Source organism: Sorex araneus, chromosome X (genome assembly GCF_027595985.1).
Source record: "Sorex araneus isolate mSorAra2 chromosome X, mSorAra2.pri, whole genome shotgun sequence".
Classification (NCBI taxonomy): domain Eukaryota; kingdom Metazoa; phylum Chordata; class Mammalia; order Eulipotyphla; family Soricidae; genus Sorex; species Sorex araneus.
Window position 1 is genome coordinate 163,105,237 of NC_073313.1, and position 18,787 is coordinate 163,124,023.

Consider the following 18,787-nt stretch of genomic DNA (forward strand, 5'->3'; position numbering starts at 1 on the left):
TTGTTTGTTTTGTTTTGTTTTGTTTTGTGTTTTGGACCACACCTAGTGATCCTGGCTCTGCACTCTGGAATTACTCCTGGCAGTGCTTGCTCTGGTGATCATATAGAACCCAGGCTGCCACGAGCAAGGCAAACACTACCCACTATACTATTCCTCCAGCTCCAATCCTGTCATTTTTTTATTTATTTTTTTTAGCCTTGGCCTCTTTGTTTTATCTATCATCTAACCTCTTTGATCATTCACTAAGCAGATTGTTTGATATAGCTATTAGTCTTTTAGGTTTCAGCTGTAATATTTCTCTTTCCTACTATCTTTTTTTGTCATCACTGGACATCAACCTATTTTATTTTCTTCATAGCCCTTAGAGCAAGCTTTGGAGTGATCTTTTTTCCTCACTAGATGAGAGCTCCAGGAGAGCAGAGAGCCTGCCCCCTGATTTATTTAGAAACCCCAGTGCTGATACAGTGTCTGTTTGGTCGGGTACATGGTTGGTCAAAATGAGTTGTGTGAATATTTGAAGATCTGGAAGTGACAGTGGTGAGTTCTTGTGCTTTAGAGATCTATCGAGAAAGCACAATGACACTACATTTAATTTCTAAAATAATGTTCGACACATAAAGGTAAGGTCAACACATGGCCCCCGTGGTAGTAAGTCTACAAGGAAAGATGCATAGCTTAGGATATTGACGCACATCTAGCTAGCTCGCTATATTTATGTAACTAATAAATAAAAATGTTGGTTTTGGGCCATAGTCTATAGTTCTCAGGGCTTGCTCCTAGCTATGAGCTCTGGGATCGCTTCTGGTGTTTGGGGATCAAACTGGGATGGACTCATGCCAAGAAGCCCCTTAGTCCCTGTACTGACTCTCTGACCCTGAATTCTGTACTGATTAACTTGTGACACAGAATGTAAGGCACAGTAGTTAGTCTTGATAGACGTTTGTAAATAATTTAAAGTGATTTCAGCCAATACCTGCATACATTGGTAGATATTTCAAGTATCGTACTCTGTTATTCATTAGTAAAGATCAAAACCGTATTTCTTCAAGAAATGAGTCAAACAGTAGCAAATCAGTTCAGCTGAGAAATAGTAGGTTTGTGTTTTCCAGGGAACAATAAGTTTCTTTTAGTCTGGAGACTCAGGTGAAGAGAGTACATTTCCAGTGTGTGTCCTAGTCTAAGAACTTAGCCTCTCCAGCTTTGAGATCATTGTCTAGCCGGTGGAATTCTTCACGTGAACAATTCTTAAACATGGAGAATTTTTCTGGGTGCTTAATAGATCGTGTTTTTATTCAGTAGTTTATTTTAAATTCCTGTGGTTTTGTCCAGGTGGATGTGGGAAGAGAAGTTTGCAGAAGTGAAATGGAGGTCAGAGCTTCATTACAGAAGGTTAGTGGGTCATCGGATTCTGTGGCTACACTGAACAGTGAAGAATTTGTTTTGGTTCCTCAGCATGCAGATGAAACTACTACAAAATATGACGAAAAGCCTCAGCTGAAGGTATTTACTATTCTATAAACATGTTTTTTATCTTTTTTTTTTTTTAAACTTTGGTGAAACATGATGTAAAATCTTTGGTTTCCCATCCCCCCCAAGTGTTGATCTTGAAAATAGAAATCAGTAATTTATCTAGAGGCTAGTTATTTGGTTTACGTATTTTTTAAAGTCTTACTTCTCATTATCTTTCAATTCAGAATTTTAGAAAGAAGGAACGTAAGTGGGAAGGCTAATTGTTGATTTAAACTATGTTGTTAAATATTACATATATGTAATTTCTGTATTTTTTGTCTGATAACTGGATTTTACAGGTTATGTAAAGAACTGTATTTTGCTTTTACTAATCTTTGCAGTATTGTTTTAAATTGGCTTGTAAGTCTCTTAGTATGTAATTTAACATTAGACCTGTCTGAGTAATATATCTTGGTTAGTTTTTGCAGGTAAGGCTTTTCTGAGAAGCGAGTGTTTATTTTGATTTTTATATTTTTCCTAAGAACCAAGAAAACCCAGTATATAGTGTGAGAATTACATATCTACCCTCTAGGAGTAAGTTTAGAAAAATTTATCAAAACAGCTACATTTTTTATGTTTAATTGTTACATCAAAGGTTATATTAGTATAAAATGAACAACTCAAATTATTAAACACCTATCTGGTTGTTTTGAGAATGGTTTTATAAAATTTATCAATGATTTAAAATTGATATTAATATGCTTAAGATAACTTTATTTGCAAAGATGTTATTTAACTTTGTGTCTCACTTGCAAAAAGTGAACAAGATATGATAACTTATATGTAAGGAAATTAGAGTTTAACTTGGTTTTAACTAGAAAGCAAATTTTTTTGTGCCATACCTTATGTTGCTCAGGAGTTATTTCTGATTCTGTGCTCAGGAGTTACTCCTGGCAGGGACCATATGGGATGCCGGGGATCAAAGTTGGGTCAGCCACTTACAAATGCTTTACCCACTAGTATTTCTCCGATCCCTTGAGAGCAAATTTGCAAAGAAATTGAAATTAATAACAGTAACTTGACCAGTTAGCTTATAAATTATAGACATTTCTATTTTAGTTTGTGATTTTTTTTTAAAAACGTAAGTTTAAGATGACATGATTTTCAGAATTTGCTTCTAAAAAATAGAGGGGCTGGAGAGAGTGCAGTGGGGATGGCTCTGACCCAGTATGTAACCAGTGTAGGTTTGATCTCATGTGGTCCACTGAGCACAGAGCCCAGAATAATCTATGATCATAGAGCCAGGACTAATTATTATTATTTTTTCTTTTTGGGTCACACCTGACAATGCAAAGGGTATTACTCCTGGCTCATGCACTCAGGAGTTCTCTAAGAGCTCAAAAGCTCTTGAACACAACTAGGTGTAGCATAAAAACAAAAACAAAAAATCAACCCCTGTCCTCCTCCTCCCCCCCAAAAAAGATAAAGAAATAAATGGAAGACTGGAGACAGTACAGGGGTTCAGGTGTTTGTCTGCAGGTTGCCTATCCTGTTTCAATTCCCGATTCCCTCTGTGGTCCTCTGAGCACTTACAGGACTGACTCCTGAAATCAAAGTCAGGAGTAGCCCATGGCACTGTCAAATGTGGTCCAGATCCTCCGCTGCGAATGGAGATCTCTATGGATAACATTTTAGAGAATAGGTGTAGCTGGAAATGCAATCGATGTTTTCTGAAGCACATTTCTCAATTCATCATCATCTAATTTGGATGGCTTTTTAATTCAGGATTTATATCTTTGAAATTAGGTACACTGACATAAGCTTGTAATAGTCATTGGATAAATTTAAATATTTAGACTTTTTTTTTTTATCTTTTCTAGATACAAAATGTTTTCACTAAGTAAAACTCTAGAACCAGGATTGAGACAAAATTTTCTTGCTTTGTACGCAGATAGTTTCTAATGGTGATGAACAATTGGAAAAAGCCATGGAGGAGATACTGAGAGATTCTGAGAAAGGGCAGAGCAGTCCTCTTGGTGATTATCAGAGTTCCAGTGAGATTTCAGACTATTCGTTTGGAGATGTTTCAGCCAGTCAAGCTCATAAGCCATCTCTTCAGTTAATTTTGGATCCATCAAATACAGGTACTGTATTCAAACCAGAAGAGAAATGGGATTAAAGTGATAAGGAAGTTTTCTAGATGAAAATTAAAAAGCCAGAGTTGGAGCAACAGCACAGCGGGTAGGGGTTTGTCTTGCACACGGCCGACCCGGGTTGGATTCCCAGCATCCCATATGGTCCCCTGAGCACCGCCAGGAGTAATTCCTGAATGCATGAGCCAGGAGTGACCCCTGTGCATTGCCAGGCGTGACCCAAAAAGAAAAGAAAAAGAAAAAAGAAAATGAAAAAGCCTACTAGCTTTAGTTTTTTGGTAAGATGCAGGTCAGTTTTTCTCTTCTGGTTGGGAGTTCCACTTTGCTTTGTTTTTGTTCTGTCTCTCTACTTGTTAAACCAGTCCAGTGTTCTTTGAGTTCTTTGAGTAACTCTATGTCTGGGTCCTCATTTTATCCCCCGTATTACTTGGCATGCCGCAGACCTTCAAGTACTTGCTGAAAAGATGAATGAGTATGTGATTAATAAATAAAATAGCAAATATTACAAAGAATATGAGAGATTATTGACAGTGCTTTGCTTTACCCTTGGAATTTTTATTATGTGTGTGTATGAGTTTGTTTTGTTGTTTGGGCTATACCTGGCTGTGCTCAGGGCTTACTCCTGGCTCTGTGCTCAAGGGTCACTCCTGGTGGAGCTCAGGTGATCATATTTGGTGCTGGCAATTGAACCTGGGTTGGCTACATGCAAGGCGAGTGCCCTACCCTCTGTTCTATGGCTCTGGCCCCACTTTGGTTTTTATGTGTGGTATGTGATATATATATATGTATATATATGTATATATATGTATACATATTTTTTAATGTAACTTACCCCACGGCAGAGCCTGGCAAGCTACCCGTGACGTACTCGATATGCCAAAAACCAGTAACAATAAGTCTCACAATGAGAGACGTTACTGGTGCCCGCTCGAACAAATCGATGAGCAACGGGATGAATCGAATCGAATCGAATGTAACTTTTACTATATTAAATAAGTACAAGACTGGGGAGAGATGGGTTGAGAGGTAGAATATATAGCATGTGATATACTACTGCATATGTTGTCCTTTGACAATGCTAAGATAGATTGCCATTGGGCTTTAGGAGCAGTAAAACAGGAAGGAAAATTCAATGATTATATTAAAGGTTGCAGTAATGTAGGGTGCTATGCATAGCTAAAATGGCACTATGCCTAGCAGAAACACATGCAGCTAAAGCATAGGGCTATTATTTATTGAGCATGGTAATACAATCTTAACTGTGAGTAATAAAGTGGACTTTACTGTAAAAAAAATAAAAAGAATATATAGCATGTGTAAAGCTCCGAATTTGAGCTGTGACCATTCAATTTGAGCTATGAATGTTCTCTTAACAACATATATGTAAATGATCTCTACACAACACATATATAGCTACATATCTTTACAGAAAACTTAAGATAACACTCCAAGAAATGAAATGGCTGATTCCAGAACCTTGAATTTAGATTTAGAATAAACATTAAAGGAATGAAAACATTGTAGCACTGTCATCCTGTTGTTCATCAATTTGCTCGAGCAGACACCAATAATGTCTCTATTGTGAGACTTGTTACTGTTTTTGGCATATTGAATACGTCACAGGTAGCTTGCCAGGCTCTGCTGTGCAGGCAGGATCTTCTTGGTAGCTTGCCGGGCTCTCTGAGAGGGACGGAGGAATTGAACCCGCGTCGGCCGCTGCAAGGCAAATGCCCTCCCTACCTGTTGTGCTATTGCTCAATGGGTTTGAGACTCAAACATGTTTGAGTTTCAGTCACACAATTTTTCATTGTCTATGGAATTTTGCATCAACTTAATATCGAATGTTTTAATTTTTTAGAAATTTCTACACCCAGACCATCTTCTCCAAGTGGATTGCCTGAAGAAGATAGTGTTTTATTTAACAAGCTGATCTACTTAGGCTGTATGAAGATTTCTTCTCCACGTAATGAAGTGGAGGCTTTACGTGCAATGGCAACTATGAAATCTTCCAGTCAGTACCCTTTTCCTGTTACTCTCTATGTGCCAAATGTTCCAGAAGGCTCAGTGAGGTAAGCTCTGATTCTTTTTTTTTCTTAGATATGTATCATGTTTTTTGGGTAGTGGGTATGTTGTATCATAAATTGGACCTAGGACTTAACTAAACTCATTTTTACCCTGGTGACATACAAAGTCTTTAGCCTACTACTCCCTCTGGGAGAAACTGGCAATCTTCTGAGAGTTTCCTGCCCACATGGGACAGCCTTGCAAGCTTCCCATGCAAAATCCAGTAACAAGCTGGATCTCATCCCCTGACCCTGAAGAGCCCCCAGTGCAACATCGTTAGGAGGGCCGAGTTGAGATAGACTTCTAAGATCTCAGGGAAAGGACGAAATGAGATGTTACTGAGCCCGCCCGAGAAATCGGTGATTAATGGGATTTCGTGATCGTGATCGTGACATACAAAGTGAACATCTTTTTTTTTTTTAATTGAATCACCATGAGATACAGTTACAAAGCTTTCATGTTTGAGTTTCAGTCACACAATGATCGAACATCCATCCCTTCACCAGTGCACATTTTCCGCCACCAATGTCTCCTTCCCACCCCTCCTCCTGCTTCTGATTTCTCCCACACTCTTTTTCTACTTTTGGGCATTATGGTTTGCAATATAGATACTGAGACACCATCACATTGGGTCCTTTACCTACTTTCAGCTCACATCTCCCATCCTGAACGATTCCTCCAACCATCATTGACTCAGTGACTCCTTCTCTATCTCAGGTGCCTTCTCCCCCAGCTCATGAGACAGGCAAAGTGAACATCTTTAAGCTTAGAGCTGTCTTCCTTATTCACTAGGGAATTTGCAAAATTATGCTTATAATATGGAAATGGAAATGCAGTTGTAAAAATATTAACAATGTGTATTTTTCTAGCCTGAAGGTATTTAAATCTGCCTTCACCTTATTATTAACAAAAATGTATAAAGTCTCTTTAAAAATTCTTTTCATGGAAGCATTTTATAGATCGCTTATGTAACATCTCCCAAAAAGGTCAAACAGCTCTTACTGTTTTAGTTTCAAAGTGCGACACACCTTGACAAAGACTTGATGTTTCCCCTGCCTTTGTTCTTAGAAGCTGCACTTCATTTTTTATTTTTATTTATTTATTTTTTTGCTTTTTGGGTCACACCTGGCGATGCACAGGGGTTACTCCTGGCTCCGCACTCAGGAACCACCCCTGGCTGTGCTCAGGGGACCATATGGGATGCTGGGATTTGAACCCGGGTCGGCCACGTGCAAGGCAAACGCCCTACCCGCTGTGCTATCTCTCCAGCCCCCTGCACTTCATTTTTATAGTTTAAAATCCTAAAGGGTCTAAAGTTTTTAGATAAATCTAGGGCTTAAGATTTGTATAGGAAAGCTCAGAATTATCTACTTCTGGATCCCACAGACTCTTTCATCTCTTAAATTCTGTTGAGTTTATCTTTGAAACTACTCTCATCTTTTTTTCCCCCTTAATAAAGGAGGTCTCTATTGAACAATGACTTAGAACTTGCATATTTCAGGTGCACTTTAATTGAAGTATACCATTTAGAGATGGTCTGTGCTGTTTTGTACTGGAATTTCTTTTGTCATAATAGTAGTACAAGACTACTATTATAGGATGACTATTTAAGGATGGAATGGATGACATAGATTTTTATCAGACATAGCATTAGTAGGCGTTTTCAGGCTTTGGGAGTAAATGATTTCATTCATAGGAAATATAACAATGAAGTAATTGTCAAAGAAGATGAAGAATTTGCATGTGTATCTTTGTATGTATGCATGTACATATATACAAAGCAAGAGTTTGAAGATAAGTTTGTTTTCCTGCATCATTATTTTTGTGATTCCTAGGTAATTGTTTTTCTATATTGGCGTAGTAAAATAACTTGATTTTGTTTTACCTCATTTTTCATCACTGTCTTGCAGAATTATCGACCAATCTAGAAATAAGGAGATAGCATCCTTTCCGATCTATAAGGTGGTTTTCTGTGCACGTGGACATGATGGAACGTCGGAGAGCAACTGTTTTTCATTTACGGAGAGTTCGCACGGTTCAGAAGAATTTCAGATACATGTTTTCTCCTGTGAAATTAGAGAGGCAGTAAGTATAATAGATTCTCGCAATTTGCAAGAACTGAGTAGGGTTATATTTTTGAATCCTACCCTTATTGTCATATAAATGTGTTTGATATATACCAATAAACTATTTGGGGTATATTTCTTTCTTTTTTTTTTTTTTTTTCTTTTTGGGTCACACTCGACGATGCTCAGGGGTTACTCCTGGCTCTGCGCTCAGAAATCACCCCTGGTGGTACTCAGGGGACCATATGGGATGCTGGGAATCGAACCCGGGTCGGCCGCGTGCAAGGCAAATGCCCTACCCGCTGTGCTATCGCTCCAGCCCCTATTTGGGGTATATTTCTAAATAAGTTTACATTATTTAAATGTAAACCTAAATGATAATAAGTAATGATATTATTAATGATATATATATAAGTAATGATATATATAATAAGTCTATATAAGTAATGATAATATAAGTAATGATATAAGTAATGATATATAATTAAATATGAAAAGTTGGAAGTGGATAGTTCTGTGCACAAAATTGGTCTTGTAGGTGGGGAGTTCCAAATTTAGTAGATGATAATAGAAAAAATCCCTCTTCATCAGCTCTCCTACTGTACATAGAAGTAGTTGCCAAGGCAAAGAAAGGCATTTTAAAAAAAATTCTCATTTTGTCCAAGTAGGCGGGCTCATGGGACTTTAAAACAATACCTATAGCAATACCTGTTTCTCTGGTGGACCTAAGTGTGAAAGCTGCATTTTACTTTCACTTAGGTGTTATACTAAGGTTGATATATACATCTCCATGGTTTTTAAAGCAGTCCCAGAGACTGGCTTGTGCTCTGTAAAATGGGCCTAATTAAAATACACATACCATGAGAGTATCCATGGAGTGCTTTGAGATGTAAGGAAAATTCCCTTTCCCTTAGCAGTTGGTAACTGGGGATTTATTCTTAGATTAGGATGCAGTTCACAGTCAGACACAGTCAGGGGGTTTGATAATCATCGAAACACTGTTAATGCATGGGGGATATCCCCTACCTTTTTTGTATCCAATTCTCAAAATTAAACATGTTAAGTTGAGCTAGAGAGGAGAGCTCAGGGATCCAGGGCTCATGCTTTGTTTGCACTTACCCAAGTTTCTAAGATGTCATTTTGTAACGTAAGGTATTTTGTTGTGAATTGTGAAAACCTGCAGAAAAATATCTTAAGCTGTTAAGTCCTGTTAGCTGAATAACTCCTATTAACTGAGTAACTCCTATTTACTGAGTAACTCCTATTAACTCCTGTTAAGCTGAGTAACTCCTATTAACTCCTGTTAAGCTGAGTAACTCCTTAAGACCTCTCTCAGAGAGCCTGGCAAGCTACCGAGAGTATTCCTCCCGCATGGCAGAGCCTGGCAAGCTCCCCGTGGCATATTCGATATGCCAAAACAGTCACAACAAGTCTCACAATGGAGACGTTACTGGTGCCCACTCGAGCAAATTGATGAACAATGGGACAACAGTGCTACAGTGCAGTGCTAACTCCTTAAGGCATGGAATAGGAGTTACTCAGTGGATTGGTGATATGTTGTGGACTACTTAAGCCTGCATTTGTCACTGTGCTGACAAACAATATTAAAATAACCACAAAAACCAAAACCCAAACCAAAACAACCTTTGGGTTCATAGCCCTCTCTGCAACCAGGTGTAGTCCCAGGCCCCAGAGTCTCCGAGGACTCGAGCACTGTCGCATCATCAGGCTTCTGCCGTTGAAACTTCCAGCCTGACTGAGTGGAGCTGGCTGGGGGTTGTTCTTTCAGCTCTTGTACTCTACTTAGGAGGCCTGTTTTTATTTTTGTTTTTGTAATATGAGAGTCAAGGCAGAAGCCATGAGCCTCTGCAGACCCTGTGCACAGCACACACTTGCCTGCTGACCACTCCATCCTCACACTGCAGCCCATGTGTGTGTGTGTGTGTGTGTGTGTGTGTATATGTAAACGCATGTATATGTGTGTATATATATGTATATGTATCTTTTTGCCACGTTCCAGGCCACTTTCCATACACTCAGGTCAAGTCTCACACATGAGTGAACACATTTCTGGACATATCATCAAGGGGAAATATATATACGTATGTATACGTATATATATGTGTGTGTATATATATATGTGTATATATATATATATATATATATATACACATCTTGGAGAGCTTGGCAAGCTACCAAGAGTATCTTGCCCACATGGAAGAGCCTGGCAAGCTCCCTGTAGCGTATTCGATATGCCAAATACAGTAATAATAATAGGTCTTATTCCCCTGACCCTGAAAAGAGCCTACAATCGTTGGGAAAAACAAATAAGGAGAGGCTGCTAAAGTCTTAAGGCTGGAATGAATGGAGATGTTATTGACACTGCTTGAATAAACTGGTAAACAATGGGATGACAGTGATACAGTGACACGGTAATATTAGAGCTTTTTTAAATTAGGGTTTTTGTAATATTAGAGCTCCACTACCCAACCACCGCCATGTCTCTAGGCTGCTTTCCATACACTTGGGCTGAGCCTCATGCATGAGTGAACATATTTCTGGACCGCACATCATCATAGGGGGAAATATATGTATATGCCTCGCAGAGAGCCGGGCAAACTACTAAGAGTATCCCCCCTGCATGGCAGAGCCTGGCAAGCTCCCCGTAGCGTATTCGATATGCCAAAAAACAGTAACAATAACAGGTCTCATTCCCGTGACCCTGAAAGAGCCTCCAGTCGTTGGGAAAGACGAGTAAGGAGAGGCTGCTAAAAATCTCAGGGCTGGGACAAATGAAGATGTTACTGGTGCCCACTTGAGTAAATCGATAAACAACAGGATGATACAATGAATATTAGAGCTTTAGTACTTAATCGATTTTAAAGATGATAAATGGATTGGATGAACAACGTTTCAGGCATACTTATTTAAAACTATAAATTGTCAGCAGAAAATGCCCCCAAATAGCAGTTTTCTATTTACTACTAAACAAACAGACCATTTTAGTAACCAGAATTCTGACACTTTATTTCTGGCTGCAACATGGAAACTCACAGAATTGCAGACTTCTGCGTTTGATCTACTAAGTACGTGGAGGCTCATGTTAATACTTCTACTATGGTGATTAATTTTATTTACACTAAAACTAACATGCCACTAACAGTTTAAATTGTAGGCACAAAAATTTGCTGCCAGGACCTAGGCCTCTGTAAGGAATTTGTGTTTTCTGTTTGGGTTTCTAGATCTGAGTGTTATTTCTGGTGTGTGTATTTGCTTCATGTATCAAATCTTGGTGATAGCAGAGTGAGTGGGTGTAAGTGTGCCTGGCACGGAGGAGGCAGTGAATAGCATGGAAAGAATATGTGTGTTTGTGAACGCAAGATCTGTTTCTGACCCTTACGACTCCACTACAGAGGTGGGGAAGCAGATGGGAGAGTCCTGGCATTTTACGCTGGTGGTCACTTTAGTCACGTGAACACACCTGAGGGGTTTGAGGGGTTTTTGGATCACTGACGTTCAACACCAAGGAAATAAACTTTCAAGAATCGGAGAACCTACTGAATAGAGAAGTCGAAATCCTCTGCAGAAGAAACTTAAGAGAGACTTGGCTGCCAGAATTTTCAAAAACTGACGGTATGAAGCCTTTCCTTTGAATTATTGCAGCATCTATAAATTTTTATGATTGGGGGCAAGGTTTGTTATTTTTAGACTATTGGACAAAATTGGGAATTTCTTGGCCGGACTATTTTTGGGGCATGATAATAGCTTTATATTTTTATATTTATTTATTTATATTTATATTTTTAGGATATTTGGCACTGTGCAGGCTATCAGAAAATGATGTCTGTGTATTGTTTCACTTTTGTTGAGTACATTTTTAGATTTGTACCTTAAGAGGCATTAATTTAATTTAATTAATTTATTTATTTTTCACTTTATCATTTTTATTCAGAATTTTTTTTTTTTAATTTTGTTGAATCACCGTGAGATAGTTACAAGCTTTCATGTTTGGGTTACAATCTCACAATGATCAAACACCCATCCCTCCACCAGTGCACATTCCCCACCACCAATATCCGGGTATACCTCCCCTTTCCCACCCTCCCCCTGCCTCTAAGGCAGACAATATTCCCCATACTTTCTCTCTACTTTTGGGCATTATGGCTTGCAACACAGACACTGAGAGGTCATCATGTTTGTTCCATTATCTACTTTGGGCATGCATCTCCCATCCCAACTGGTTCTTCCAGCCATCATTTTCTTAGTGATTCCTTCTCTATTCCATCTGAAGAGGCATTACTTTTAAAAACAATTGATTAAAGAAATATATTTTAAATTAAATTTTACTGTATGAAATAATTTCTATACGAAGTGTAACCTAATATAAATAGGAAGTTTCCACTAGTGCTGAGTACTTAAGTGGTATTCATAACATTTCCATGGCATAATATAAAATTTTAGGCCATGCTCTCATGTTCTCCTTAGGTTTAGATGATAAATTGTATGGTTTTCCTAATTACATGGTTATAATAACAGAATATAGAAATGGTTTTCAGATGGTAGTCTTTAACTCTGAAGACCCATGTATTTTCAGTAAAAATTTCACGTTAAATACTATAAAAAGCGAGTATGAATTTTTACTTTTAGGTTAGGCTCCTATTCCAAACTCCCTTTGTGTTTTTCATCACTTATGCCTTTTACTTAAGATGTCTAATATCTTCGTCTCCAAAAAAAACCACGATCCTTTTAATTAATCTGGTTTTTTAGTTGCATGTACTGCTTGCTTGTCTGGTTTCTAGAAGTTTCTTGTTCTTTGGTGAAAGGACTAGTTCTTAGTGTTTGGGTATCTCCTAATGGGCACATAGTTCTGGGAAAGGCAACATTTTTATTGCTAATATTTGTAGTTTATAACAATGCTAATTTGTTTCTCATTGTTTGTAGACTTCCTGGATGAAATCTGAAGTTTGTCAATTAAAGACTAGAAGATATCTCTTACTACTTAAGGAGTAGTAAGTAGCATGGCTGCCATTGTCATATCTTTATCCACTCATCGCTAGTGGACACTTAGGAAATTTTCAACTTTTGACTTTTGTGAATAATGCTGAAATGAACATGGTGTTCATTCTAAGACATATATATCTGTCTTGGAACTATAACATTTTATTATTATAAATGGGATAACTGGATCACATGGTATTTCTATTTTTTATATATGTCCATTTTATATTAGATAGTTCTCTTGCTGTTTACTTGCATGATTTTTAAATACATTGTATATATTTATCAGACATAAGATTTCCAAATACTGTTTTTCATTCCATTGGTGTTATTTTTAAAAATTTTACTTTTGATCTTCCATGAGGAACTTTAGTTTAAGGTTACTCACACTTAGTAAGAGCTTTGCTCCATTTCAATTTGGTTTTTGTGTATGTAATATTTGGAATTTGAAATGTATTAAAATAAAGAAAAAAGTCATTCAGAATTCACCAGAGTGAAATGTTTGCATATCTGCTTTCCACATAATTACATGTGCTCTCCTTTCTATTCCAAAACAGCAGAAGCTGTAATGATACTATCAGCAACCCACTTAAACAGGTCTATAATTTTCTGTTAACTTATGTTTCTTGTAGTTACTACTTTCTGGAGGAAAATTGTATTGATAATAAACCTTGCCATTTGCAAACAAAATGTCTGGTCTTGGTTATTTATGTGTGTGTGTGTGTGTGTGAGAGAGAGAGAGAGAGAGAGAGAGAGAGAGAGAGAGAGAGAGAGAGAGAGAGAGAGAGAGAGAGAGAGAGAAAGAGAGAGAGAGACAGAGTAGGGGGAGTGGGGAGGGGAGAGTGAGAATTGCTAGTTGTAGTGTCTTAAAGTTTAATATTCATGATGTCATTTGTTCACCAGCTGGTGCCAATAACTATAGAAATCTAGAATTATTGTTTTTATAACTATTCACATTATCAATCCCTGGTTCACCATTTTTAGCTTTTTCAAATTCAGTAACTCACAAATCATTTTGATTTCATGATGATAATTTGTAAGATATGGTCAGTATAAATGCAATTTGAGTGCTATAATTGGGGCTTATATATGTGTTTCTCTTCCCCAAAATAGAGGTATAGTTTGATCCTTTCTCCCCGCTTTGTTATTTCCCATTAGAACTCAGCCCTTCATAGCTGGTCTGTTTCGAAAAGAAGTACTTGATGCTTTCCACTTATCTTAGAATTCTATAAGTTCCTTGTTTTTTTTTGTTGTTGTTATAACCTAATGCGTAGACCTCCTGACAGTGCCAATTTAAAGGAAATGAAATAAAAAGGAAGAAAAAGTTATTAGGGATTGGCTTTAGTGTATTATTATGGGTATTCCCTATTTTTACATGTAATTCTGGTATGTATATATCTGTTACCGTATTTTGGATATGAATACACCACGGGGAGCTGTAATTACCCTGAATGCGCCCGATAATGTATGTGTACTTATAATAAACTACAACGTATGATTAACTCTTTATATACTTGATCTGCTAGAGAACATTGTGATTTTGAAATGTACAAATTAAAGAACTGGGAAGGAAGGTAAACCCTTTGCCTAATTTTTTCATTTTTACTTTCAGGTAAGCAGAATTTTATATAGTTTCTCTACAGCATTCAAACGTTCTTCAAGACAAGTATCTGATGTTAAAGACTCAGTTATCCCTACTCCTGACAGTGACGTGTTTACCTTCAGTGTCTCCTTGGAGGTCAAAGAAGATGATGGAAAAGGGAACTTTAGGTAAAGTTATTTGAAAATAATGAGAAATGGTATTCAAGGTATTCTTTTGTCGATAAGACAGTCAGTATTTTAGACACCATTGTTTCAACAAGTCATCTCTTAAGAATGACTCAAATTTAACCTTTTCAGATCTATGTCCATCTTCTGGATAAATTTATTTGGATGCTTCAGTAATACACCGTAGCACTGTCATCCCATTGTTCACCAGTTGGGCACCAGTAACGTCTCCATTGTGAGACTTGTCGTTACTGTTTTTGGCATATTGAATACGCCATGGGTAGCTTGCCAGGCTCTGCCGTGAGGGCAGATACTCTCGGTAGCTTGCTGGGCTCTCCGAGAGGGACGAAGGAATTGAACCTGGGTTGGCCGCGTGCAAGGCAAAGGCCCTACCCGCTGTGCTATCGCTCTAGCCCACAGTAATACAAAGTAATACAAAGTCCAAATGCCTAGTAGTAAGCATACTTTCTTTTGCCTTGGGTTTTATTATGTTAAAGGTTTTCATGATCATACCAGCTAAACCAGAAATATGACGATGTTTTTTCTTTGGGGTGTGTGTGTGTGTGTGTGTGTGTGTGAAGTGGGGGAGGTTTGGGTCACACCCAAGGTACTCAATATTTATTCCTGTCTCTGTTCAGAGTAATATTTGGTAATGCTTCGGACACCTCAGGAGTGTGGTGTTGAAATTGGGGCCGGAGAGATAGTAGAGTGGGTAGGGCATTTGCTTTGCACTTGGCCGGCCCGGGTTCAATCCCCAGCATCCCATATAGTCTCCTGAGCAACGCCAGGAGTAATTCCTGAATGCAGAGCCAGGAGTGACCCCTGAGCATTGCCAATTATAACCCAAATAAATAAATTAATTAATAAAAAATACCCACCAAAATATGACAGTCTTAAGAAATCAGTTACTTCCCTAAAATTGTTAAAAACTGAAGTTTAAAAATATATATTCTTTTTTGTGGGGGTACATATGTGGTTGTGCTCAGGGCTGACTCCTGCCTCTGCACTCAGACATTACCCAAGTCCCACCAAGAGTGTTGGAATTGCACCTGGTTGCACATGTGCGAGGCATGTTCCCTACCTGCTGTACTATCTCTCTGGCCCCAGGTGTTGAAAATATTTGGCTATCACTTAAAAATGTTGGGTTTAAGAGTGCCCGAAAACAGATGACTGGTTAAAGAAACTTTGGACCATCTACACAGTGGAATACTATGCAGCTGTTAGAAAGGAAGAAGTCGTGAAATTTGCGTATAAGTGGATCAACATGGAAAGTATCATGCTAAGTGAAATGAGTCAGAGAGAGACATAGAATTGCACTCATCTTTGGAATATAAAACAGAATGGGAGACTAACACCCAAGAATAGTAGAGGTGAATATCAGGAGGATTTCTCCAGTTTGGAAGCTGGCCTCACATGCAGGGGCAAAAGGCAGCTCAGATAGAGAAGGGAACACCAAGTATAGAGTGCTTGGAGGACCCGCTTGGGATGGGAGATACATACTGAAAGTAGACGACAGACCAAATGATAGCAATTCAGTACCTCTGTTGCAAATCACAACACCCATAAGGAGAGATAGAAAAAAGGGAATGCCCTGCCACAGAGGCGGGGTGGGGTGGGGGTGGTGGGAGGGATATCAGGATTATTGGTGGCAGAGAATGGGCACTGGTGAAGGGATGGGTACTCGATCATTGTATGACTGAAATGTAAGCATGAAAGTTTGTAAGTCTGTATCCCATGGTGATTCATCAAAAAAAAATCAAAAAATAAAGAACTCAGAGAGAAAAAAAATGCAAAAAAAATGTTGGGTTTAACTTTGGTTAGAGATAACATGTCTTATAAAATAGTTTAAAAGTTAATTATAATTCTGTTCTGATTTGAATTTAGCAATCTCAACAAGGTGAATAGTTATTACACTTTTTTTTTTTTTTGCTTTTTGAGTCAGACCCGGCATTGCACAGGGGTTACTCCTGGCTCATGCACTCAGGAATTACTCCTGGTGGTGCTTGGGGGACCATATGGAATGTTGGGGATCGAACCTGGGTCGGCCGTGTGCAAGGCAAACGCCCTACCCGCTATGCTATCACTCCAGCCCCTAGTTATTTATTACATGTTGATAAGGGTGTGACTGCTTGAAGATTTCATTTGTTTGGTTCAATATTGGAATTATTTTTTCCCCCCTTCCCCGAACATCACACTAAGCATAAACTCTCTGTACTCTGCTTCTGAACTGCATCCATGGATCTAGAATCAGACAGTCATTGTCTTGTGTTCCTAATGGTGTTCTAAGTTCCTTTTTCTTTTATCTTTCAGTCCTGTGCCTAAAGATAGAGATAAGTTTTATTTCAAATTAAAACAAGGAATAGAGAAGAAGGTTGTGATCACAGTGCAACAGCTTTCCAACAAAGAACTAGCTATTGAACGGTAAGCAACTTGCTTCTAGATGCTGCCAGAACTCGTAGTGATGGTGCACTTTTGGAGAGAAGCGCTATTGAATTGCAGTTGTCCCACTCTCGATGACTTTTTACCAGACTTCTGTTTTGCCATCGGAAGAGAATGTGTCCCGTAACGCTTTCTTTGATTCATAGGTTACGCGGAACTGGTTCATTGAAAATCTCCGATGGAGGATGTAAACAGGCTGGACAGTTGCCTGCCGATGTGATGCTCTCAGATCCTATAGTGCTCAGGGTCACCGTGGTCTCTTTGCCAATGCTCTGGGGATACACGGAACAATACTCAGGAGGCCATGTGGCGCTGGGGACATCCCTCTTGCCGACCCTATTTAATATGTTTGAATCATCACATGTAAATAATGGAAGTTAGGGCACTCCAATAGGTGGCAGTCTTGTCAAGAGAATCTGGAACACCTCTGCCAGCTTCACATTGCTCACGAACGTTCATTTGTAGGCTAGACATGGGTGTGAAAGAAAACGTATTCCTTCATTTTGGCTCATCTTTCGACAGAAAATTCATCATTAAAAAAAATCTTTTCAATACGTAAGGTTTTCAACACACATAAAGGTAGATAGGCTTGTTCTAAAATGACACAGGACAAATAATTTACATTTAGAAAATGAACCTAGGTAAATTCCATAACAAGAGCGGTCTTCTACTAGCGGTATCGGGCCTTCTTGAGGTTAGTTGGGAAGGGATCTCTGGCTTCAGGGTTCTATGTCTGTCAGATCAATCTGTTCCTGTGTGATTGGAGTATAGGGATGACACAGACGCAGAGCACAAGTAGTAGATAATGTTATGAGCATATCTGCTACATGTTACTGGCAACGTGGGACAATGTCTAGGACCCCAGGAACCTGAGCCGAGTGCACGGCGTCTGACTCAGTAAGGCGAATGCAAGCACCCGCCGAAGTGTGTGACCCAGGTGGTACCTGACACTAAGGTGTACGAGCACTGAGAACAGTTGGGAAACCTCCAGGGAGCACTGTGGCCAGGTGCAGACATACAGCCCTGGAGTATGTGACCCAGCCATGGCATGGGTAGCAGAGGGAAGGAAGGTGGGGGGGAAATGCGTGTAGCATGTCAGTGCTAGACCAGGCTGGTTCCCTGAAGAGTGAGTCAGAAATGTGCCCTTTTGCTGTAGTAAATTTGGCTTCGATTCCCAGTGGATTGACTCGTAACCATGTAATGAGAAACTGAAGTGATAAGTGCCAGACCTCATCTCCTCTCCCCCTCCCCCAGAATCGTAGTCCAAGGCCAGGGGTTTGTCACGGTGTAGATACTGCCTCTTCCCTTGTTTTGTCTCTTTCTGTTCCACAGGTCAGTGAGATCATCTGCTGTTTGCCTCTCCCTCGTATACCCCTTAACAAGGCCCTTCTGATTCCAGCCAGGAATTAGAAACGTGGCAACAGAACACCTAGCTTCTCCTCACCTTTTCTTACAGCTACACAGCATACATAGTTTCTTTTTTTGGGGGGGGGTCACACCCAGCGATGCACAAGGGTGACTCCTGGCTCATGCACTCAGGAATCACTCCTGGCGGTGCTTGGGGGACCCTATGGGATGCTGGGAATAAAACCCGGGTCGGCTGCATGCAAGGCAAACGCCCTCCCCGCTGTACTATCGCTCCAGCCTGCATACATAGTTTCATACGCTAATCGATGTCTTAGTGCTTTTATTTATTTATTTTTTAACTCTGCATGTTCATCGTGATTTTTTTAAATTGAATAACCATGAGATACAGTTACAAAACTTACATGTTTAGGTTTCAGTCATAACAATTGTCTTGGTGCTTTTAAAGTTAAATCTAAATTTTTAAATTAAAGACACACAGAAAGT

At 39.0% G+C, this 18,787-nt stretch overlaps 1 protein-coding gene across 2 annotated transcripts in view; it reads left to right on the plus strand.

Moving 5' to 3' along the window:
• Positions 1-18,787, plus strand: part of RABGAP1L (RAB GTPase activating protein 1 like) — a 401,062-nt gene that overhangs the window by 31,738 nt on the left and 350,537 nt on the right. For both annotated transcript variants that reach the window (XM_055120168.1, XM_055120167.1), the window contains exons 2-7: positions 1,330-1,500; positions 3,401-3,593; positions 5,461-5,671; positions 7,577-7,751; positions 14,343-14,500; positions 16,808-16,918. In XM_055120168.1, the coding sequence (XP_054976143.1) occupies positions 1,363-1,500; positions 3,401-3,593; positions 5,461-5,671; positions 7,577-7,751; positions 14,343-14,500; positions 16,808-16,918 (986 nt within the window). In that variant the 5' untranslated portion in view covers positions 1,330-1,362. The remainder of the gene's footprint in view (positions 1-1,329; positions 1,501-3,400; positions 3,594-5,460; positions 5,672-7,576; positions 7,752-14,342; positions 14,501-16,807; positions 16,919-18,787) is intronic.